The sequence below is a fragment of the Centruroides sculpturatus genome, unplaced genomic scaffold (genome assembly GCF_000671375.1).
Source record: "Centruroides sculpturatus isolate CEXI.00-Female unplaced genomic scaffold, Cexi_2.0 scaffold621, whole genome shotgun sequence".
Classification (NCBI taxonomy): Eukaryota; Metazoa; Arthropoda; class Arachnida; order Scorpiones; family Buthidae; genus Centruroides; species Centruroides sculpturatus.
The window spans coordinates 349,575-375,218 of record NW_019384795.1 but is presented as its reverse complement, the minus strand read 5'-3'; the positions used below and the strand labels follow the sequence as shown (position 1 = coordinate 375,218).

General features: G+C 47.5%; 1 protein-coding gene across 1 annotated transcript in view; it reads left to right on the top strand.

Moving 5' to 3' along the window:
* Positions 1 to 1,218: 1,218 nt before the first annotated feature.
* The window catches only part of LOC111629387 (protein CBFA2T1-like), an 80,557-nt gene continuing 56,131 nt past the window's right edge, over positions 1,219 to 25,644 (top strand). Inside the window, exons 1-2 of the mRNA XM_023373282.1 lie at positions 1,219 to 12,106; positions 12,213 to 12,352. Coding sequence (XP_023229050.1) covers positions 12,232 to 12,352 — 121 coding nt within the window. The 5' untranslated portion in view covers positions 1,219 to 12,106; positions 12,213 to 12,231. The remainder of the gene's footprint in view (positions 12,107 to 12,212; positions 12,353 to 25,644) is intronic.

Below are 25,644 nucleotides of genomic sequence, written 5' to 3'. Positions count from 1 at the left end.
GCCGGACGCGCGCCTCCCTCGCCCCTATACAAGCCGAGATGCCGGCACATCTGCGCCCCCGCCGGCGCGGCTCCCCCGGGACGCGGCTTCGCGTTCGATTGCCGCGCCTCCTCCCGCAATTAAAACGCGCGGTTAAAAAGTTTCTTTCCGCCCGCCGGGGGATTTCCCTCCGAATTAACGTTCCGACGTCTGGTTGCAGCTTCGCCCTCCCGGGTTTTTTTAAACACGGGCTTACTCGACTGCGCGGCGCGTTTCTAAGCCCGCGCGACGTCCGTTTATTAGAGAATCCGAAGTGGAGAAAGTATGCGGTTAAAAAAGCAAGGGACGCTTTCCGTTTTTAGTTTTCCGGACCGGGGAAGGGCGCGTTCGGCCTCCGCGGTCGAGGATTTTCACAAAAAAAAAATCTGCCCGAAACCGGCGAGGAATTTCGAAAGAGGAGGAAGGCGCGGAGTCGTATTCGTGCCGTTAATTGCTCCATTTCCGCAATTTCGTATTAAACCAGGTGGAAGACGTTTAAAGGAACCGGTTAAGACGTCGCCCGCAGGTGACGATCCGCAGCTGGTTTAAACAATCGATACGTCTCCTCTAAATCCCACTTTTTTGTTTTTTCGTCTTTGTTTATCCGCGCTGTTCCCGGACTGCGGGGTATCCTCCGAACTCCCCTCCGCTTTTCCGGCGGCGGACGGCGGGAGGACGGCCCGCGTCCTCCCTAAATGCAGCTGGATTAAAAAGCCACCACCACCTCGCACCTGCCGCACCGACTCGGAACAGGTGACGACACCGACGCTGTTCTCCCCCTCTCGACACCGCAACCGATTTTCCGGGGGTTACTGCCCTCGTTTCCAGTTGGGCATCCGACGCGGTCACTACCAGTCCACCCACTGGGAAATCGTCTGGCTTTCTTCTTTCGGTTCCGATTGGCAACACTTAAACGTCGGAAGTGGCGGGGAGAGATCGACACCGCCTCGCCCTCCGAACCGATTTTATCGCGTTTAAATTGGCACGGAAAGAAAGAAATGTTACCTTGGCAATATCCTTTCATTCCGAGGTGGCACGTGTACGGTGGCGTCGCATTCCTCCGTCCATTTTCTTTTTCTTCCCGGCAGTCGAACTTAGGCGTAATAACCAGGTTGGGGATAGAGAAGTGGTCCGAGGGGACGAAGTTGACGGTCTTCTGCGGAAGAGAAAAGATTGGAATTAAGAGGCCGAACCGGCTTACGCGTAACGTCGGGTCATGATAGGGGAAAGGGGAGGCCCGACCCGAGGAGAGAGGACGTCACCGAGAGTAAAAAATTCATTAGGTAATTAGCCGAGGAGGAGGCAGGTGAAAGATCCGTCGGTTCGCGCAGATGTTCCATCCCGAAACGACCGCTAGGTGCGGGCGCCCCGTCCGCCAACAGCCGCCCGACGGACACTCGAGGAGACAAAAAAAAAAGAGCACCCGCCCGGACACTCTCCTCGGTGACGGGGTCCATAAGAGGAACATTCTTTGGACGCGGGAAGAAGCGTTACGGAGAAACCCGCATATAGCGTAAGCATTGCGACTGTTTTCTCGACGTGGCCAGGCGGAGGGAAACCCAACGTCATTTGGATTGTTGACAATTCTTCGAGATTAGTTTGATATTTTACACATTTTCGCGCCCGGGATAAGTGAGAGGAGGAACGATGTCCTTCTCCCCTTTCGTTCGCATCTGGGCACGTGACTAAACTAATAATTATCGAATAAAACATTTAGTAACAATCGACTCGTGCGTTAAATATTTTGTGTTTTCCAACGGAGAATCTTCGATATCGGCCTCCGTTACACCTCGGATTTATTTCTGTCTTTCCCGATAAAGCGTCGTTTTGTTTTGGAATTTATCCCCCAATATCGCACGATTCTCCACGTTTCTGCTCCTCCCTGTTTTCTCGGATAAAGCGCCGAACGACGCGTGGACGACAACGTTTACGATCCGTCTTCCCTAAAAACGATTAGCCACGAACTCTGTCCACCTTTTGTAAACTAACGGAATTCGTTAATTCCGAGAACGGGGGCAAAAAGGGGCGGAGAAGTTTTCCGGTCGGTTTTTCGGGCGAGAAAATTCCCAACGACGAGAAATATCCCCGTACGGACAATTGGGGGGCAAAACGTTAGGTATCGACCGGAAAGGAGGGAAAAAGTCGGGGGCGGGCGAAGGTAAGATTCCATTTTTGGCGAAAGAGGAAAGAAAACGTTTGGAAGGAAAAGGGTAATCCGGTGGGTGGCGTTTTTAATAGGCAATCTCGGCGTCGAAGAGGTAGAAGGAGAAGTTTCTCCCACCATCCTTAAAAAACTTCTGGTTATTAATCGGAGGCTGGCTGGGAATAATTGTCTGACGGAGATATATTTTGGTCGATAGCATTAAACACCTTCGTCCGAGGATCAAACGGGCAAAAGGCTAAACACACCAAAAAAAAATCCAGAATAAGCAAATTTATGTCTGTATTGTTCGAATGGTTCCCCCTCCTCTTCCATTCTTTCCTTTTTTTCCTCCTCCTCCTCTTTCCAGACGTTATTCATCAAGTTTCTGGTGAAAAAAATCTCGCGCCAATTAAACCGCGCGTTATCAAAATAAATGTTGGAATAAATCTTAATAAAATTCTTCGCCTTTCCGACAATTGCCGCCAACGAAAGAATAAAAAAATAAACGCGGGATTACATAAGCGCTGCATCCGGTTTCCGTCAGCTCTTCCGTAACGCCGCCACAACGCGCAGGGCGTACCGGGTTACGCGCGCGCGCGTCGTTACTTCCTCTTCTCGCGTGGTGGTTTCGGGAGGCCCTGCCGCCAGCCGGAAGGGGGGCCCGGGTGGTGGGAAACGGAAAAGGCGCCTCCACTCTTCCTACCGAAATTCTTCGATTATCGGCCGGGAGGGGGAATAATTCGGAGAAAAATATGAAAAGAAGAGCGCGAATCTATAGAGGGATTGATTGGGAGAGGCGTTGGTTATATCCATCGGCTCATCAATCCCGGGACCAATGATCCTAGATTTACGTAACACCTGCTCACACTCGGACGGAGGGATCGAAGGGGGATTAATGAGTCGAGTCGGTCTTTTCCTATTTCCACTTTTGCCATCTGCCCCCGACGCGGCTCGCGCCGTCCGCGTTTTTAATTTCCCACCCCCGGCAGCGGGAATAATTACCCTTCGGATGGCGGGGGGAGACGCGTAAGAAAATCATTAGGGGAGGTGGGAGTGCGCGCGATTAGAATTTGTGTCCGGGTCGGTGTACCGAGAGATCCAAACCGCACCTTTTAGCTGTATACACAACTTGTGTGTAAGGACCAGCTGTCGCGAGTATCGATTCATCGCATTCTGCACCGTCTGCTGTCCTCTGCTTCTGTCAGATACGTTCTGCCGTCCCGCATTCTGTCCTCCACAGCGCTCGGTGACGTCCGCACCACGTGACGGAACCGGTAGGATAGATTTGTATACCCGAAGATACAAAATTATTAAATGGTTTATCCTTTGAGCCGAACGTGACGTAATTAGTTACGTGTCATTTATTTAAACGCGTAGAAACCGCCGCGGGGAGGAGGAGGAGGGTTTGCTTTCACGGATATTTCGCCGGGTCTGCGAGGATTTTCTCTTTTAAACCGTTTCCGGCCGTCGAATATCGATTTTTCGACAATCGATTATCGGAATGAAAGTTTAAAACTTTTGTTACGTTTCGGTCGCGACGGATAACGGGCGGAGGCTCTTACGCCGCACGCGCCGCCGCCTCCCCGCGTCGGAGGCCAGCCACCACCGGTAACGCGCGTGCCGGCGCCATTTTCTATCCCCAGCAAAAACCTATGGTAAATAAGATATTTGGTGGAGTGTAGAGCTTCCGGGCGTAACGCTTCAACCCCGCGGGCCGGGGTTGACCTCTCCTCCCGGATGTCTATTTCTAGAATTCGGAGGAAGAGGGCCGCGCGCCAAGGTACGTAAACGCGGCGCGACGGTGTTTTGTGCCGAAAGAGAATGTGAATATTGGTAAGGCGACGGACGGTATAATAAAAGAAAATCTCAATCAATGGACGCACCATTTATCACGCGTGACAAGTCACGCCACGGCCGGGAGTTTGACGAATTCTCGGAAGACAAAGAGAAAAACAAGGATTAGAGGAGAGGAAGACGAAGGGAGGATTAGGCTCATCCGCAGGGAGGAGTCCAATTACCGGATTCCGGCGGAGTATAATATATACTGGTGTTTACAATATAATTTTACGGCGAGGAAGAATAGTCGCTACTTTATTATTTATCGCCACTATTTTCGTCTGACAGGTGATATTTTGAAGCGAAGCTATCGACTGAATTACGATAACTAACGACGAGATTTTCTAGAGTTTTTTGGATACTTTAAAAAGTCTGAAAACGAATTATTGATAAATTACCTTCGAAGTAAGAGTAACAACTTATAACCCGCCAAAGACCGCCCGAAAGCTACTATATAAAGGCGGGGAGGGTGGCAAATAACGCGGCTCCCCCGCCTTTTCTCCTAACAAAACGTTAACAGGCTTCCGCCCCCCGACTCGGCCCGGGGAATGGAAATCTGGCCCGTAATCCCTTGGCTAGGTGCGAAATTTAAGCCGGGGACCGGGACAAACCCGTCTTCGGGGGGCGCGAATAAATTCCGGGAAAGATATTAGGCAATCGGAGCGACACCGGGTGGGACGAAGAAGAAAATGCGGCCGTTATTCCGGGTTTAATTATCGAGTGCGCGTGCATCTTACAAAAGTTGCACGCGAAGTAGCCGGTGGCGGGCGATATTTCATTAAAAGATAGGCGGAGATTGCCTACCCGCGCCATTCGTCATGCGACTCTCTCTCTCTTTCTCCCCGGTAGGGTTTTTAAAAAAGGCCGGACTCGAACCCCGACCGCTCGGGGGAGGTTACCGAAAAGAATGTTTTTGGCGGGAATCGATTCGGCCCCCCTTCATTACCGTAACACAACCTGTCAATACACGGGAAAATTTAAATTGTAGGAAAGACGCCAGATGTGCCGGTCTCTGTGCCTCATTGATTGCAGTATGAGCCGAGCATGCTGCGGCCTGTCGTCACCTCTATCTTTCTTCCATTTATTTTCCCGGTCTCTGGTAAATTGCCCCTTTTTTCCCTCCCCCTTTCCTCTTCTCGGTCCCACCCACTGACGAAACAACCCAGCTGCTTCATTAAGGACACTACAGTCCGAGAAATTCCTTCGCCGGCTTAGGTGTTGCCGTCGGAATAATGACTGCTTCCGCTATTAACCTTCTCGTCTGCCGCGTGACACCTTCTCCTCCTAATTGGCATCGACGTGACACCTCGCCGCGAAAAAAGCGTGGGAGAATTCTTTTTTATACTTCGCTCCACCACCCACAAAAAGCGATTCTGCCGCATTACCCAAGGGGGTCGCCCCCTTTCTTTAATTATCGTTGGGGGTGACGTTCACCTGGCAGTCGTCCGAATCCGGGCGGGTTCCAAATAAATTCGACGGTGAGAACACTTAATTAAACGCCGGTTGCTGTCCGTAAATGCCGGAATTTTTTAACACTTCAAACACTAAATGCCGGGAAATTTAAGGGCGATTTCTCTACTTTCTACTCGATTTTAAATCGATATCCGAAAGGAGAAGGATAAAGAAGGGAACAAACGGGAATAATTTACCCTGGGATAATTAAACCGCGACATCTTCTCTTCGAAACGACTTTACCGACTTTACTTGTCGGTAAAGGCCCGCCAGTTAACGGAAACCCTGGTCGAAACGTCCTCCGTCCGAATAATTCCCTAAAGATTTCCCGCAGATAATGAATTTCCCTTACAAACCCGGAATCTCTCGCTCTTTTTCCGCATTTAAAGGTGGTGGTCGGCGCTTCCTTTCTTAAATATTTCGCATCGTTCACGCGGGGAGCATTACGAATAAGACACTACCCAATCTGCGGACGGACCCGCGCCTCCATCAGTCCAGTGGATCTCCCCACAAATCGAATGGCGTTGGGCAGAAAATGCTAGAACCGAGCATTTTCGTTCCCGCTCTGCTACCAGAGTTTCGGATCGGGATCGGCCGGAATCTTACCACTAAATTAAAAGGATAAGTTTAAAACTGGCGTACTTTTGCCTCCCTACTCCCGGGACGGTGGCCAATAAGCATTTGGATTTTGATGTGGATTCCTCTCTTAAAGCATTTCGATCTTACGCCCGAGGATTCTTTTAAAAATCGACGGTTCGAAGTCATCCCCGACTCAAATATTACGGCAAATAGACGAAAATTTTCGACACTCATTTTACGAGTAGTCGGAAACGGGGGGGAAATCAAATAAAAAATGTCTACTCGCTTCCCACGGATAAGGCGCCTTTAGTAAAAATTAGAGGGGAGACAAAGACGGTAAAAGAGCGCGACCTGTAGGGAGGGGAGGGAAGGTGGCGTCGAGAATAAGTCTTTCTTCGCTCGCCACCGCCAATTTCAGGTGTTAAATTTCTCAGGCCCGTCGTAATCCGGTCGGCTCGTCACATAAATCACTTAGAGTCTGTCGTGACGCCCCCGCCGAACCGGGTAGATAGGTCGGAAGATACAGGTGGCGCACCTTTTATGCGTGCCGATGCCGCGTCCGGAATTCTTACCGAATGACGTGTTTGCGGATGCCGTTTTCTTCTCTTCCCCTTTTTTCCTTTTTTCGTCGTCAGAAAAACAAATTCACCGACGACGATTTGGTAAAATAATTTCCAACGTCGGTATCAACCTCGCGGCTCTCTCCGTCGCATCTTTTGCCCCTTTTCTTCGTCTTCTCGCTCGGAAACTTCCACATTTTCCGCATTACTTTTAAATTTTGAAGAACCGGAAGGCCAAAGCCGTCGAAGATTCACTACGGTCCAACGCGCGAGGGTTTCTCGCTTTTCACACGCATCGAGCGTCACCGCGGCCGGGGAATTGTCTTCCTACCGTCCCAGACGAAAAGAAGGTAACGCGCGCCGGGGACGACGCGTCATGCGCGTTCGAAGAAGAGATTTTAATGCAAAACTGGAAAAATAGGATTGGGCCGCGCGGCCAAAGGAGGAGGAATTACGAGTGGGCAGAATCGATCGACTCGTAATTTGTTGCTTAGAAATGTGGCTTACAAGTTTTGACATCGAGAGAGAGAGAGAAAAAGAATGTGTAACAAGGGGGAAAAAAGTCAACAAATGGTTATGGGAGGCAGGAAACTTTCTTTCCGCCATTCTTTCTTCCCCTGCGAATTGTTTGATTTTTTCTTCCTTGATCTGGGTTACGCGGTCGAGGTGTCGAACAACGCGTAGGAAGGGAGGAAAAAGCGCCGTTTCTCGTTGGCGCCGGATGGAATAATAGGAATTAGGTTAGATAAATATTTTCCCATTGATAATTACTAATTTAATGGGTTTACGAAATTAAAGGTTTATCGATTTTTAAAAGTAATTAATTTAAATTTATTTACGCCGCTTTATGGTTTCCGGGTGCAATATTTTTGCCGAAATGGCCCCGGCCGTCGCGTGATCCCAATCTTCGCGCCTCTTGTTCTTTGCATTTTTCGTCGTCCGGACGCGCGCGCCGCACTCTGTTTTTCCTTCTTAATTTGAAAAAACGCAAATTCCTCCATCTCTTCCCGACGAATGGCGTCGGGCGCCTTTGATATAAATACCACGGTAATCGCCCGGATCCTTCCCGTACGTCGTGCGTTTAGTCACGTGACCGGCGGTAGGCTTCCCATAATCCGTCTATCGGCCGGGCCACCGGTTCGGGCGTCGTTGCGGGGCCGCGATAACTCCCTCCCCTTCGTAATCGCTCGTGCACAATTGTCCGATTAATAGCGCTGCGCTTAACCGCCCACCGGTGACGTAAAAAAACCGACGGTGGGTTTAAAGTCGTATTCGGGATTCGTTTTTCGGGGAAATTTCGTATCGCCGAATGGAGGAGTATCCGATATTTCCCGCGTATCGGAGAGTTCTCCGTCGTACCAGGGCGTGGAAAACGATTGTCGCCAGCTTCCCGTATATGAATACCGAATCTTCACGTAAACAGAGAACTTAATGAATTAAAAAGAGTCCTCCGTCTTCCCTACGGGGATTTTTACGTAATTATATTTTCGGAACAATTTAATTTCCTGGCCTTGGGGTTTGGCCAATTCCAAGAAGCCACTTTGAGGCTAAGCTCTTGAAACTTCATTAATTGTAGAGCGTCCGTCGCAGTTCGACTCCAAAAACTCAAATTTTACGCCAGTGGCGGGTGCAAGTTACGATGATCGATACGACCCCGCGCAATCGTTTCTTCCATGCAAGATTCCTCAAAGACAGATTATTCCCGGAATTCTCGAGATTCCTACATGCGTTTACTGGGAACCAGCGATAATCCCTAAATGTTTTTAGGAGGAAGCTCTTTTTTGGTATGACGAAAGACCGTGGCGTTATCCGGGAACGGGTTCGAGATCTCCCGGAGGTTGTCAGCATCAATTTGGAACTCCCCTTTAAAGGATTCTCCGTATTCTAACTCCCGATCAACCCCAGCCCGGATTTTGGCCTGGCAAAAAATGGGATCGAATCTGGGACGGAGGAGTTGGGATGCAGAACAGAAAAGAACGAAGAAGATCGTTTCCGACCACTTCCGAGCGTCTTCTGGCCACCTGTGGCTCGAGAAAAGAGACGAGAAAACTCGTCTCCGATAACCCCCCGCAACAATGACAGATTGATGACATCTGCAACCAGAACAAGATACTATTTTATGACGTCAATTAGCTGTCAACCAATCGTCGGTGTCGACGACAAGCCGAAAGAGTCCGCAGTAATGTAACACCGTGGGGACATCTGGCGCCGTCGGCCCCGGCCGGGGGCTCGCCCATTAGCGCCATCTGGCGTGCGGAGGCGGTGACGACCGGGACTCACTCTCACGACCCCCGTTATATATATATTACGCGCCATTAAAAAATTAACACTTTCTCCTCCAGGCGGGGTATTTTCCCTTTTTTTTAAATCTCGGGTCGGTCTAACGAGACGGGCAAGAACCCCGTAGAAAGGCGTAAGGCGGGGTGAAACCCGAGGTTAAAAGGCTTAGGAGAACGAAAGGGAAAGGAAAAAAGCACGCTGTACCTCACGTCGGGAGCGCAGTTTATAATTTACAGTCTGCACTTGCCAAATTGGGATATAATTCATCGAAGTCTTTCATTTCCCAACAACACGCCACATGTGCTCTAGATAAACAAGAATTATTTATTTTCGCAGATAACAAAATGCGAAAACCCAATTTCGAAACGTCGACGTTTTCTTCCGATTACTAAAATTATCGAAACTTGCGGAGGGGGGAAGAGAAAGGGAGCGGGCGAGAGAATCGAAGCCAAAGACGATTGGTTAGACGGCGGCTCGCGCTACCAAACTCGACAATTACGAGCGGTGTCGACGTCCTCGACCCTCGACCCCGTCGTGTCACGTCTTAACCATCTGGTGCGACGTCTTGGGTTACTTTTCCCACCGCGTCGGAATCCTGAGGTTAGAGAACTCTGACCCGGTGGATTGGGAAACAGCTTTGCTCTTAGCAGCGGCATCTGGACTCAAGATGTGCACGTCCGAGCACTTTTTGGGAAAGGGTGCAGTCCGAAACGGGACACTTTCGTACGGATTAACACGTGGGTATCCTCCACTCTTACGGCAGCGCCACCGAGGATCGAATTACCAACGAATTAAAAGGGTTTTGACCCGACTTCAGCTAGGAGGGACGATAAAAGAAGAGAAACGGTGACGTAACGGCGGGCAAACAGTCTCTCTCGAATCCGTAACGAAGAGTGCCTTATCTTATTTTTAATGTTGGCTTCTAGGATAGCGTTTCGTAAATGGCCAAGAAATTACATAATTCCGATTTTAAAAAACGTTTCGGGAGCCCGAAAATCTACTTCAATATTGTGGTGCGAGTTACGGCCGGAATTATAAAAACACGCAACAAAAACAAATTACAGTAACAAAGATTAATTTGGTGATTTACGCTTTGTCCTTGCGTTACAATACGAAACTACGAGCACAAAGATTAATTTATTAATTTTATGCGCAGAAGCGAAAACGATGCGGGACGAGGAAGGTGGTGCACGGGTTGAAGCCATTTTGGAATATTTAGCATGGGAAGGGCAGAAGCAAAAACGATTTCTATTAATTTTATTTTTATACAAATTTATTCAAAAAATTGAAAACGTCTAAAATGACAAAATAGGAAATAAAAAAGAAAATTGTTAAAGAAAGAATAAATCTGAAAACGAATGGGCCAAACGTCTCATTTTGCGAGATTTCTTCTCGGCCGGCGCCAGAAATCTTTTAATATGTTCTCTCCAGATACGGAATATCGACTATTAAAACGAGAAAGGCAACTTTAAGAAGTATAAATACCTAAGGAACGATCGACATTCCCCATAAAACTCCCAACTCCTGCCAAAACGTTTCAGGCCACGTTTCGTTAGCTCTTCGTCATTTGCAGAGTCGCCGCTAAGAAAACCTCGTTTATCAACTCTCTCCCTCTCTTCACAGAATTAAGGATAAGGCGCGGATTATCCCTCTCCCGCCGACTCTCCCCTCCTCCGGTGTTGGGGGTGGAGGGGCGGAAGACGGCCACCGCCTTTGACGTTTCTGCCAGATATTCGGGATGTCTCGGACCGGTTTATTTCGGCGAGTCCACCATTGATTTCTTTGGTCGGAAGGCGTATTCTTCGCTACCGCATCCTTTTGCTCTTCGCTGCACCTTGTACCCCCGGGACACGCAAGCGTCGCACGAGGGGGTCGAACGTTTATTCAATCACGTCTCTTCCCACATCCATTTTGGTCTTGGACCCACACCTATCGATCCGGAAAAAAGAGGAAGAAGAAGAAGAAGAAAAAAAGAAAGTAAAACTTCCTTTCTTCCATGTTTCTTAAGTAGTTCTTTCTATTTTTGCTAATCCCAAAGTGGATGAAAATTTTCCTTTTTCTTTTCCCAAGAGAAAATTTCGTAATCGTCATTTTAAGACTCCGCCGAATTTCAAAATTTATTTTATAAATTCCGAATTTAAAAATCTTCGGAAAAATTCCTTCCGAAATTAAATAGGCCACTCGATTTTACAAGAAAATATTCGAAAATCTTCACCTTAAAACAAGGAATTAAATTACGTAAATTTGGAATAAAGCGCTAAATATTTCGAGACATTAAATATTCGGTGGTTCACCTTTCCCAGTTAATTAATATTTACCCAGAAAATTTTAAATAATAAACCCGTTGATAAAATAATCCCCAAAATATTTATAAATCGTTTTCGGGGGTTAAACCCCCATCCGATCCTCTGATATTGTTAAAAGGTGGGCCTGGTTTAATTCTCCAAATTACTTTCGGATTAAATAAATACCAAAATTTGTGATCACACTTGGGAATCCAATAGTTCTCGCGCATGGTCAAAAATATTTCACTTCCCTAAGAAGAACTCGAAATATTTAAGATATATAAAAATTAGGTTTATTTAATCCTCTAAAAGGTTGCAGAGTTAATTAAAACGGTTCTCTCAAACTGGAATTTATTTAATGGCAAAGGAAGGTGTTACGAAAACTCTAAATTCGATCTTAAAATCTCTAAATTATATATTTTTACCCGCAAAATATCGATGTATTTTGCAGGATTTCAACGGAAATTAGTGGGTTGGCCTACAACAGTGCTTGACGGGACCACGGCCCGTTGCAAAATTTCGAAGAGGAATTTAGAGAAAAATGGGGTAACCTTCGGAAACCGAAACCGATCGACCTTCGAAAAATAAAGAAGGGGCGAAAGGCAACAATAATTTATAATTGCCAGCTCGTTAAACACGCCAAACGCAGCTCGAAAAATGCGGAGGAACTCGGAAAAATTTTTATACAAATCGATTTTTTTAAAAACTCTTCTTAAATCAGTTTTACCACTAAATAGGGTGAATCGGAGGTTTACCGAACGGTGGCGCTGCGTAACGACGGGAATGGGAGGAGCCCGGTGCGCGTCCACCCCCCCGCTCGCGTCGCGGCCCCCCGGCGTGAGAGGAGCGCCACGTGCGACGTCTCCTGGGAAAGTATCGACTCGTAACACGTGGACTAGCGCCTCTAAGGTTTCAAAATAATATCTTTGCTGTAGCGTCCAAGTCTTTATTGGGTACGTATTACTCCTAAGCAGGCAGAGATGATTAGGTTAAAAAGAAAGAAATGTACTTTACTTCTCATCTGTTTCTCTTCTTTTTTTTCGTCTCTCTCCTCTCCAGGTCGTAATCCGACATCGAAATGTCTCTCGGGTCGCCCGCTTGTCATTTACTTGGCGTGGATTCTTTTTTTATAGGCAACACGCTACTGGTTAAACCCAAGGCCAGAAGAACTTTCGCCACATCCCAAGGCAAAATAACAGGTGAGAATAGCCATAATAAGAACTACACCTTACTCTGACGCCCGTAAACGGTTCCGGGTTCGAGTACTGGGGAAAATCTAAAGATTCTACGCTCAGACCTCCGTCGACCTGGATTAAATAATAGCGGGGAGATGGCCGGTAAATTTCAAATTCGAATAATAATAATAATAATAATACCAGAAAATATTATTTCCGACGGAGTTTTCATAAAATTTTATTATGGAATTGTACAGTACATCCATAGTACTTACACAGTCGCGCACCTGTTTAAAGTTTCCTATTTACCGTCTGTTTAACAGATGTGTATTATGTGTCATAGAGGCACGTGGAAAGCAGATCCACACGACTTTTGTGTAAACACAAGTTCCGACCGCGAGTAATTCGCTTTAATATCGTTAATGGCGACCGGCAAAACTTCCAAGACGCCTTCGCGTAGATAATAAGTTCATTAGACCAGTCCAGATATCGCCGGAATAAGCTCCCCCTCTTATCGCTTAGGTGTAGGCGCTGGGAATTTTCGGAATCTCGTCGACCCGAGGCGCCGGTGTTTACCGTTCTTTGACACGGGACCGATAACTTTTGTCAAACGTTCCACACGTTCTTATCGACGATAAACAAACTGCAAAATGACGGGCGGCTATAATTAACCGTGGCCGCCCGCCTCTCCGATGGTTCCCCGCGGCCCGAACCTAGGGCCTCTCGAATATCTTCCAAAACATTATCGTCGTAGGCCCTTCCCTTAAGACAACGCACGATCCGCCAGCGACGATACTCCGACAGATGTCGATGCAATCGGAATTTTTAAGCGTGTGGACAAAAGTTTCAGAGATGGGAAACCAGTGAGAGAGGAGCGGTGCGAAATATGGGTTTCCCATATTTCGCACCGCTCCTCTCTCAATGGTTACGTAATATGAAACCTTCGTTTCGAAGCGGAAAGACTTCTCCCGTCTACGTATAAATCTACGTACACTTCCCAAAATGGCAACAAGGTGTGGGGGAATCAACCCGACCGAATATTTCCCGCTTAGGGTCGGAAGGCCAAGTCATTATGGTAAGGTAAGGGCGGAGACCAAAGAAACGACCATCGGCCGAGGCTTATGCAAACTTCTCGATTTTTCCACGTCCACGACAATCGGCGGACAACATAATTACTTCAAACTTTACTTCCACCCTCACTGGAGTAAGCGGCTTTAACTGGTTTCCCTCTATTGTATGTAGTTCCCGCGTCTTTTTCTATATATAAGCCATAAGCTACAACACACGCATACTTGTAAATAAATAAATAAATAGATTCCCAATTGTTACGTCAGCAACAATTAATCGGGAATTTGTTACGGAGCCCGGAAATCTAGATCCCGGTAAAGGGGAAGCGTGGCATTTTGTCGAGAACACGGGATTATTAGAAAATACTGGAGACACTCGGCATCCCTCTCTAACCTAAAGAACATTCCACTCGACCAACGCTGCGGATTTGAGACTAATTTAGGATCCCCAGACAAAATGCCTTGAATTTAAGGGATTTCTCCCCAAAACTCAAACAAAACGCCTTCTTTCTACCCCTTTCACAGTCGGAGAAAAAATTCAGAGCTTACTGTAACAGCGTTCGGTAAACAAGCCGAAACTGTATCGGAAGAGCGAGGTAATTTGTACTTCGCCACTTCATTAAACCCGATTTTTAAGGAGCTTAAGCGTTCCATCAAAAGTTGGGAGTGTTTCGATCGTGCCGTGACGTCACAGTACGTACGTAAATGCATCTCCGTGGCAGACGTCGATGGCGGAAGCGCGTGGCCGGCGACGCCTCTCCTCTTCTTTGTCAGAGGAGAGCGTCACGCGGAGAATCCGACCGGGTCCGAAATCTCCGCCCCTAACCCATCGGCGCCCGGCGGAATCCGGATCGCGCTAGATTTCCGCGCTGAGTTATTTAAGTTTGCCTCACGCATTCCGGAAGCCGTCGGTCGCGCCCCCTCGGACGACGGAGCATTACCATCAGATTCAGGGATCGAACCCGATCCCTCTCAGGAAAACTATTTTAGAAACGGAATTACGGCGCGGCGCGTCCCAACGGCGGAAAAGAGATCGACCGCGGGGTAGAAAAACTTTAATTAAACGCAATAAATTTGGCTGCGTAGACGAAAAGAAAGAGAAGGAACGTCGTAAAAAGTGGGTAGGAGCCGGAGCCGCGGTCGTAAAAACGGCAGACGGAGGTTTCGGGGAATTTTTCTTCCTAATTATTATCCATTAGACTAATTAAGACCGGGGAAAACCGCCGGAGTAGATGGACGGACGTTTACGGCGGGAAGGTCGCAGGATCGGACGGATAAAGACGGAAAAGAAAAGAGTCGGCGCCTTCCCAACTTCGGACCGTCCGAAAATTTCCCCCACTATATCGCCCATTAACGTCTTTTTTCCCTCTCCGTCCTCGGTCCCGTCACCGTTCTTATACTCTTACGCACCTCCCGGCGGGAACTTTCTCCGCCTCCTCCCTCCCTCCCTCCCTCCCTCCCATCCTCGATAAGGTCTAAACTCTCGTGGGTTTTTGACGGCGGAAAGGGCAAGGGCGGGAGGAGAAGCCGAAGGGAGCGCATCTGACCGAATTGCGCCCGAGGCGGGGAGTTTCTTAATTTACGTGGAAAGGCGATAGACCGGGCGGAAAGGGGGAGAGAGATTTGTCAATAGGTTAGGCCTGGGTCAACAGTCACGCAACGGAATGGGAAGGCGCGCCCGGAAAGGTTAATTACGTTCTCCGGTGGAATTTACCCGTCACCGGGTGGGGGGGGAATGTTTTGTCTCCCGCCGGCGGACGGAATAATTACGGCGGAGACGAGGAGGGTCAAGCGATCTCCTTCTCTTCGTGATTAACTTTCAATTTCCTTTGACGCTTCCGTAATTAGAGCGCGTGCCGGAGGTGTATTACCTGTCAAGCGTTCCGCATTACCGGGCGGGAGTAATTAATCCGTCCGAGTAACGGCGGGAGCCGGCTCTTCTCCCGCGGACTTTTTCCACCTCCTCGGCGCAACTTCTTCGTCTTCGGTCCGGAATGGGCCATAAATAAGGCGCCGGCTCGGACCCGGGCCCGGGCCCGAACCCAATCGCGGCGGCAGCGTCTAATGACGGAGAGAGCGGCAGATGTCGCGCTTCCCACCGGGTGCCGGGTGATTGATACGTTCATTTGCGGCCGTCGTCCAAGACCGAGCGGCGGGCGTGCGAAAAAAGACGGACAGTGGCCGAACCGTGAAAGGGACGAGGTGTCGACGGCTCCTCCCCTTCCCCTCTCCTCCGGGGGGTGGCGCATTTTCCGGCCGGGCTAATCTCTTCCCTTTCTCGTTCACACCCACCCCGGAAACTATCTGAAATAGGCCTTTCGTCCCTCTTCCCAAGGGTGGGGAATTTTAACCGGGCCCTTTTTGCCTTCTTTATAGTAGCCACCGTCGGCCGCGGGTGGTTCGTTAGTGGCGCCGGCCGAATTGTATCAATCTCGTCTTTTATATATGATAGGAGTTCCTCCCTCTCGCCGGCAAGAAAATGAACAGTTTTCGATACGGCGCATAGACAAAGGATAGCATTACCGAGAAAGCTCGCTTCCTTTATCGTGAAAAGACGGTACGGCTTCGGGAAATAGCGCAGATGTCTGGGCGTTATCTTCGCCGTTGTTTCGTGTCCATATTCATAACTCCGCTTCCTTCCCGTGGCTACTTACCTGTCTCCTACCCGTCCATGTGCGGAGGTTCCCTTCGTACGTTTTCTACCTGCAGACCGCCGACCGTGTCCGAATATACTTTATGCATACGCCACGCACAAGATGTACGACCTCCTCCTTCCCGCCCGTGCCGATCGAAAACTTCCTCTTTCCTTTTTTTTCCCTTCCTTTCTTTAAATGGTTATTGCGCCCGGCGGCCACTTTTCTCCCACCTTCCCGGCTGAAGCGGGGGCGCGCCTTTCGGCCGCGCGCGCAAACTCAATCCCCCTGCGGAAGTGGGTGAAATTCCCGGGTTACGCGGGTGTCGCGCGTTAAAAAAGTCGACTTTTAACGTCGGACATAAAAGAGCTTGGGCCCGTTTTAAAGGTTAAGACCTCGAAACTGGGAACGGAACGGACATAAACTGCGAAACTAGAAATTTTCCAGTCGTATTTTACGACGATAAAGCTTAGTTGGGGAGGCGGAAGTCCGACGGGCCACCCGCCGCACTCCGTACTTCCTCCCGGATGGAGGAGCAAAGATTCTTTTTACGCCGCCCAGCTACCGGACTTTTCTTTTCCGGGGGGCGGAAAGTTTGCCGGGGCCGCGTGCCCGGAGACGCGCTTGCGTGTAAGAATTCCAACGTCACACAAAGGAAGGGGGAGGCCGGTGCGGAACGTGCCGGCTCGAAGCAATCGCATTACGAACGGCTGACGTTGGAGCTTTTGCCGAGCGGCCGTTTGAAGCGTTAGTGCCGGTCACAGCTGTAGCTAAATACCCGACAGAAAGGAATCGAGAAGTGCAGCTGTTACCGTACTCTAAATGCTAGAGTGTGTACACGTGCGATGCGGCTTTCGATGGTATCGGTGCAGAAGCCACCCTTTTCCCTACCTTTCCGCGCTTTTCGTCTAATTAACCCTCTGGGAATTTCGGAGGGTCGGCCGCCGCCGTCCGGCGCTTCCCGAAATACCCCGACCGACCTTCCACTATTTCCCTCTTCCTCCCCACCTACATTTTTCGGCCCGGCCCGGTCGTTCCCGTGCCCCTTCCGCCGTCCATGCCGCCGATTCGGGAGCGAAAAGCAGCGCCCGACGGGCGAAATCGTGCTCGAACCCGGTATCCCCCGCCGGAAACGTTTAATCCGCGGATCGATCGGATACCTCCGGTTGTCTGCCTCGGCACTCGGCCGGCGTAACGTGTGCCAAAGGGTGTATAAGTCATCAGTAATACATTAGGGTTTACGTAAATGATGTCAGATACACGCGCGGACGTAATTTCGTATTTTACAGCCGAGCAAATAAAAAAATAGGCGAGAAGGTATAGTTAACCGAGTGGGAAACAAGTCGGTGCGGTTAAAGAAATGTCGAAAAACTAATTTTAGATTTCGCTAACTACCAGACAGAAAAACTAAAGAAGAAAAAAAATTAGCGTTTCGGTCTGTAGAATTCGTCCCGGGCGAATAAGGAGAGAAAAATATTCCTGGTCTGCGAAATAATTTTTCCACCCCCCGAATCTTGAGGACGAATCCCAAATAATTGGAATTCAAATATCGTCTAATTAATAATCGTTAATCGATTTTCGATTACGAAATCGATAAATATTCTCCGGGAAAACCGTCGGGTTGGCAGCATCTGCAGAAAATCGTATCTCGTAAAACGGGAGGCGGAGGTGTTAATCAGAAGAGCCTTTCGTTTCGTCACACGTACGCAATAAAACATTAAAGTTTATTTCCACCTTTCCGCCGGGGCTCTTTACGCGTCGTAACAGGTGCGCCCTTCCGACCGCCCTATTACCAGAGCGGGCCGAGCGTAATGGCGGAGGGCACGGCGATCAGCGGAGTCGTCTTACACTCGAATTACGACCAACACCGGTGACGTTTAAACCCGACGTGTAACGACGCGCGGTCCGAACCTATAATGCGGGTGCGGTTAAACGGTTTTTACGCAACGTCGCTACCCACATCCGTGCAAAATCGGGGTAGCGGAGTAGCGGAGAGACGGCACTAAATGTGGGAACCGTTACGCAAAAAGCGGGTTGAAATTTGAAGGGGTTATAAGCGAGATGAGTGTTAGGTGAGGAAGTGCGGGAAGATAAGACTCGTCAAGTAAGAGTGTGACGCGGCGCTAAACTAGAGGCGAGAAGAGACGGAAGTGTTGGAGGGTAGCGTAAAGATTAGGAAGACGAGGTGCGCGGCAGGTAGGACCGGTCGATGCCGGCGGAGAGAGAGTATTCGGGTGGGACCGTTTCTCTCCGGAGACGCCGACATAAATCAGGAGGGCAGCCGAACGTGACCGAGCCGTTATTAATTTAAGTGACAGACGAAGGAACGACGAAAAGAGAAACAGAGTCCGTCCCACGCGCGTTATTTACGCAAACAGAAGCTACCGTCTTGACCGCAATAATTAGGCACCGGGGGAGGGGGGAGGACTAGACGGGCCTCTCTCTCGTCTGTCAAGACCTCCGCGATTTTCTGCGAACCGTCTAATAAGTCCTTTTTGGCGGAGAGTGAGATTGTCCCGGTTTAGCTCGTGGTGTGTATCAATGTCAGCTGCTCTGGTATACGTCAATGTCTGCCACCCAACACACAACACATCTGGCTACCATCTTTGCTTAACGAATACAGAAACGTCTGCTAAAAGTGGTTTTATCTTTCTTGTCATCTTTCTACCCAACATTGAAATTTTTACCTCTGCTTCTCTTTTTTCCTCCCCTCTTCTTTTTTTTTTTTATTACAAATTCTTGTAGCAATAATTACGGCTTTTCGCGCTCGAGTTGTGATTTATCGTTACTAGATGGCGACATGCTTTGATTTTTTAATAGTCTCCCTCCATTTTTTTAAGTTTGGATAAACAAGCGGCGTGTTTATCGTTTAGCACTCGGCGTTGGCGCGAATTTTCGGCCGGATCCACCCGCAAATTTAAAAAAAAACACTGTTTTTTGATTATTTTCCTGGCATCTTTTAGCTAATTTTCCTCCTCGCCTACGTTATTACAATAGAGCTTATTGTATTCTTCGTATTTCGACCTTGGAATGCACCGCGAATCACGTGTTTAAACTGCGGAACTTCAACTAATTTTGTGCATGCACGGTCGGCCACAGCTGTAACAACAAATAGAAAAAAAAGTTTTTTTAAAAAAGAGTTTTTACAATTATTCAAGCTTATCTTCGACATTTCTGGGAAAGCAAAACGATCCTTCACTTTTATCAGATGTCGATTAAACTACTTTAGCAATACGGAGCATAATTATTCCCGGGCTTCTGCTACTACATTAGGAACAATATAATAAAGACGAAGAGTCGTCGGTCTGGATGCGATTTCTAACACTCCGCCGACATGTGGCTTCTATTAATGTAAAGGTAACCAGAACCTAGACGTTCCCCCCGCTTCCCACTATTACAGAAATAAGATCTTTCCAATCGACGGCTCCCTCGACTTACTTTTATAAAATTGTTGCTACTATAAGGGCCTTACGATTCCTCCCGCCGTATGGGAAATTAATACTCTATCCTCTTCGCGCGGGATCTTGCCCCCCGATAATTGTTAACGTTTATCCAATTTCCGACCGCGGGCTAATTCTTGTTTTAAAAATTAGTGTAGTATTTTATATTAATGTTCCGTCAAAAAGAACGGGCTGTACTCGAATTCTTTCTATAAATGTTTACAATTTCTTAAGATAAGTTGTAAAAAATATTGAACCACTCTAAATTCCAACAAAAATTCTTAATTTGCCAAGTACTTTTTGTCCGATTGACACCAGTCACGTGCTATTACGTCACACAGTACACTTATTGTTCGCTTTCGTAGACTGGAAAAAAAGGAACGAGATCTCGACCAGGCGAAATCACCTCCCCGACAATAATAAAACGGCGTTATATCGAGACGAAGTAACAAAGAAGATTGCAAATATCGCCGGATAATTCTACGAATATTTTCTGCGCAGTTTAATATTAGAATGTACTGTACTCCCTTGTTAACTAACTGGCACCGTTCCCATTCATTTTGTTGTTCTTATTTGTCAACAAATTTATATGTAACGTAGGCCTATATATAATTTCACGCGCGGTTCGTTTCTTCTATCGATTTTTTGTCAAACCTATATTTAGGATCGATTATTTATTAGCTATGAACGGTAATTCGCACACATACACACAATTTATAGGCTAAACAATGACAAATTGCAAGTAGAATGTCATTGAGGAAAATGCGCTTTCTAAGGTTATACAAAATATCTTATATCGAACATACCAGAAGCGATTTACTTATATCTTCTCTCACACGCTTGATAGGGCTTATAACGAAATACTTCTAGCTCCATAAATTGGCATTTTAATACGTGGAAAATAGAAATTTTCTGAAATATACACTCTTCGTTTATCTTGTAGGAGTTATAATCGGTTTGGGCATTGCGTTTACTACTTAAAACAATCATCATCCTCCATTGTTAGACCATATCATTTACAGTTTCAAACGTTCTTATGGTGCAAAAAGCGTAGGACTTTAGATTTTTAAATTCGTTATAACGTCGTTAAGGGGAGGCGATGGATGTTATTCTTTAACATTTCGCTCGATCTTGGCCGGAGAACCACGATCGGATCTACTATTTTGCTACCGCAATAGCAATAAATAAATCGTTTGATGCACAAATATAGAACTGGCGACACCTCGCCACGCTATAGTAATAACCGCAGTAACCGAACGTGTCCAAAAATTCGTTAGTAAACTGCCATTACTCGAATATTTTCGTTTCTTCCTCCCAAGCCACAATGGGAATTTAATTAGACCCACTATTTTTAATTAAACAATTTCCTCTATTAAACGAGGAGGTGGACGTCTCGACGACCGTCCCCGACCCACCTGATACACCTAGCAGATGATCTCCTCCTAATTCCGAATTTGTCCCACTTTTTTGGAACCGAGATGGAAATCTAAATTTGGAACGGGACCTAACATCTGCTCTTCGTTATTTCGGGACTGAATCGCGCCGGAAAAAAGAAAAAGAGCCAAAGAGAAAAATTTTGGTGAAGACGACGCGCGTGCAAAGGTCGGAGGACCTACGCACGTTCCAAACCGTCCCGAGTGTGTCATCGAATTCGCCGACTGATAAATTAATATAATTACATCCCGTATGATTTCCTTAACGGTCGATTATTTTGACCCGAATTTAATATTAACCCGGTTGAAATTTTCTACCAAACCGGTCCCAGTATAATTAAAACCCTTTACGGTTGTAAGGGTCGGTTAAAATTCCGAGATCTCCGCCTTTAAATGTATTATTAAACTCCAATTAGTTTCTATTGTTATAAGGCGTTAAGCGCTACGGGGTTGGCCAAAACAGAGGAGGGAAAAAAGAACGTGGCCGACTAAAATGGTAAGGGCGTGCACCACCCGACGATAGTTATTAATGTGATGTGGCATCCGACTATTTTAGTAGTCTGGTAATTCCTTCCTGTTTGTTAGTCTTTCGGGCGCGCATCCGGAAGCCGAGACGACCATCGGAAGCGCAGACGACCCTACCAGGTGTTGGACGCACGCGGCGCATCCACCTGGTCGAGCGGACCTCCTGCCCCGTACGGGATCGTCCTCTTACAAATTAATACCTCGAACAGGTAAACAGACGGGCGGCAGCAGAACGTCGACGCTTTAACGGCACGTGCCGTGGCGGTTTTTATCGGGGAAGGCGGAAAAGGTAATCTTTTTCCATTAGGGACGGCTTACGTCCCCTTTCTTTCCTGTAGCGTGGAACTTCCTTGCCTCGGGCCACTTCCGCTTCCGGCGATCGCACTAAAGACAGTGGACAGGATATCCGGAGTAATCACCGCCAGAGGTGCATCGACGGCGATCAACAGCAATTTGTCTTTGGAGAAATTCCTCCCCTTCCACTCGTCGCCTTTCCATTAAAGAAACTTGTACTTTCCACCTAATTCCGCAACACTGCAGGCAGCTCTGTTCCTCCGTTTTGTTTAATTAATTCTTATACAATTATAATAAAAGGAGAAAATTGGGTGACGATTCTAAACCAAGTCCAAGCATAGGCCTACTTTTTACAATAAAAATAAACCTGTAATTCACGTAAATGCAGGTTTTTAAATTTATAAATTTTATATAAATAACAACAGTGGAAAACAAAATATCGCCGAAAGTCTCTCTATCTGTTTATATATTATTTTAATTTAGAATAAAAAGAATTAAAATGCAGAAGGCGAAATTTTAACATAAACCCGCATGATCATTCATTCACTTTTCACCAATTATAATTGTCATTTCAATAGCATTTATTAATTTATTATTACGAGTTTTAACTTTAAGAAATCAGTTTCGACATTAAATATTTAATTTCAATTAGCGTTAATCGTTGTTAATTCTTAATGTCAATTATCGCAATCCGTTGCCGATTATTGATATTTAAAAAAAATAGTGTATTGCAATAATTAAAAATCTCGGATTTAAGTAATCGATTTAAAAAACCCATTGTTATAAACCGCATTAATTTTGCAGCTTAATTGACATTAACTACAATTGAAATTAAGTTAATCGTAATTAAAGAAAGACGTCGCCGTTCGGCGGCGCTAGTAGTTAGTTACCTGCAATTAAAATGCGTGGAGCGACACGCGAAATCGCTCGCCATGTGGCGCGAAAGAAAAGGAAAAGAAAAAAGCCTAACGCGCGATCCGAAAGGAAAACGGAAGAACGATGCGAATTTTTATCCCGTTTGTCACGTGGCAGGGGGAGGAGGAAGCCGATTAGCGGCGGGAGTTAAGGGAAAGTTTTCTCGGGAAGTTTGCAGGGACAATGTCTAAACTGTCAATAATGTCGAAATCAAGTCAAAATTTCTGCCAAGCCGTCACGTGATATTGGCAGGAGGGGAAAGAGCGATAAGACGGGAATTTACAGTTCAAACCAGTGGAGTGTACAGCAGACTTAAGTGTGTGTTTGTTATCTGTCAGATTAAGTTCGGTTCTGATTTTGTCTGCGGAGGAAATTATTGTTGAAGACATAATTGATTGCGGAGTTGGCGTGCACGACCGGAGAGTGAACGCTTAATTTTCCGTTTCTCCTTCTTTCCACTCCGGTGTGTGCGTTCGCTTCTTTCATCACCGTTTAAAACTCAACATTCGACTGCTTGTTACTCGAGATTGATGAATTGCCCCAACGCCATTGGTCCGATTCTGTTTTTTCTCGGTGCTTTTTTCTTTCCCTCTTCAGACGTCCGACATCAACTCGCTGCGTTTGAAAAGAAATTAACTCTAATCTGGAGTGCAGGAAAATCGAAGAAAAGTTTCGCCCGACATTCTTTAAATATTCCCTTCGCACTACTTTCTCCGTCACGTGACCTGTCCGAGTTCCCCCATTTCCGAAAATCGCTAGCCGGGGACCGGGACGGGTCGCCACGCGACTTGGTCCGGGGAGGGACGGAGCCCATCGACGTCCAAACAATTTGGCCAAAGGTCACGAAACGGTTTAACGATTTTAATTAACGTCGTCGTGGGTGGCTTCGGTCGACTAAACTGTAAATTTTTGCCTTAATCGAACGAGGTTCCCGATCGATAACGTGTTTATTTGAGTTTTTATAGGGCGGTGGGTTTTAGCAGAGATTTAACTAAAAGAAAGGACCGAAGAGATCACGTGATCGCGCGCTTAATCCCCGGCTCGGGCCAACGAAAGCAATTTAGGCTGCAGTAAGAATGCCACCTGACCGCTCGATGTCTTCCCCGGTCACGTGATCGGAGTCGGTCTGCTATCGATCTCTCTGCGCGATCCGACAATAACCTGGCACGTCGCTCTCCTCGGAGTTAGCTAACGAGCAGTTAATCAGAGCTCTTGCCTCGACGTTCGTCAAACCCGTCATTAACCGGCGCATTGGTCTCGCCCGGCAGCCCACGACGCCGAAGGGGACGGCTTCCTCTCCACCCGACCGTTTGACCTTTCTCCCGTCTGCCTTAAATCACCGGTTTGCACGGACGGCCCCAAACACAATTATTAGCCCGGTCCGATCGTTCCAGAATCGAATCGCGGGATCGATAAATATTAAATCAGCTAATTGATCGAATCTCGGTCTCGTAAACCAGCGAATAGTTAGGAGGAAATCACGCGATTCGATATTGCGGAGTGGAATGCGTGGTTCTTTAGCAGCAGTCTTGTTTGCGGGAGATGCCGTAAAGGAAGTCGACGTGTGATATTTCCCTTCGAAAAGCGAGCACCTGCCTAGAGGTGGGCACAGGTATCTCCCTATGAGATAGTCCAGGTGGTACGATCTCCCACCTACCGTCGTTGTTGCTCCGGAAAACACCTACATCCTCTAACGGAAGCGAAAATTCCGGCTATTATTAGGTAGAAACTAGTAGGAAAAACTCGGTTCCTTTTCTTAATTTCTCTTCTTCCGCCTGCCACTTTACAAGGTCGCGTGATTCGCACTTCGGGAAAAATACTAGTCGGGATGTGGTGGCGTCTTGGCCATTCGCCGGCGACGGATTGTAACGAATACGCTTCGACTTCCCACCCGGCAACTGCGTCGGAATACGAAGAGATCCGACACTTCCTCCGTCTTCGCCAATAAACTAGCACGCGGTACCAGATATGGATCACGTGGTCCGTCCGGATGGCAGTTCTCTCTTATCTCGGTCTACGGAAGAAAGACACACGATAACCCGACCGAGTTTACGTCCAACTTATAAATATACACACGACCGTTCTCAAATCACGTGATTACGCCATTCTGGAGGATCAGGAAGACTATTGACAACTTATCCAGAAAAATAGAAGTCATCAAAGAGAGGCCGGTAAAGCTTTCGCTTACAGCAGTCGGGGTCTTGTTTATTTAGAAAGAGAAGATGGTAGCAGGTGGTCTCCGGACGCCCGATCATCAGAGAAATGGATCCAACACAACAAGCTTAAAATCAGATCCGTTATCCTTGGAGATTCCAAATTTATATAATCCTTTCCACATAAATCAGACAAATTTTTCCTTCGTTTCCCCCGAGCCAACCCCGAATTTTATTAATCGAGTTTTTAACAAGAATAACTCGAGTCGCCATCGGAATTTTGATACGGAACAATACAATACCTAACAACCGGCGCGGTGCGGAGGGCCTAAAAAATCGTCGGCATTAAGAAAGAGTCGCAACATCCGACCTGTACCGCTCGTCACGTGACGAAAAGAATTCCCATGCCCGAACGATAACAAACGGCGGAGGAGCGTATCACGTGATGGCCGGCCAAAGGCATCTGTCTGGCAGAGGAAGACATTTTTCTTCGGCGGGGCGGCGACCCTGTACCCTTTGGCTGTCAGCGGCATTTCCCTCATTAGCCGCCTCACCCGCTGCGCCTCGTTTCCCGTCCCCGGAGGAAGACTCGCCAATGAAAAGGTCGGCACGTCGTTTCAAGTGCACCGGGTTACTCGCCCTAAAGGTCACCGGCTAGGAAGCCAAGGAACTACCGCTATTCCTCCTCCAGTCACTGTTTCCGGTGTGGAGAGTTGCCAGTTCCCAACCAGTCACGTGACCAGCCAACAGAAATAAGTAGGCGGAGGACGGAAAGGGAATAAAAATTCCAAGTTAATTCCGAGTTAATCCACAATATATATAAATGAATTCTTTTTTTTTTATTGAGGGGGAAAGG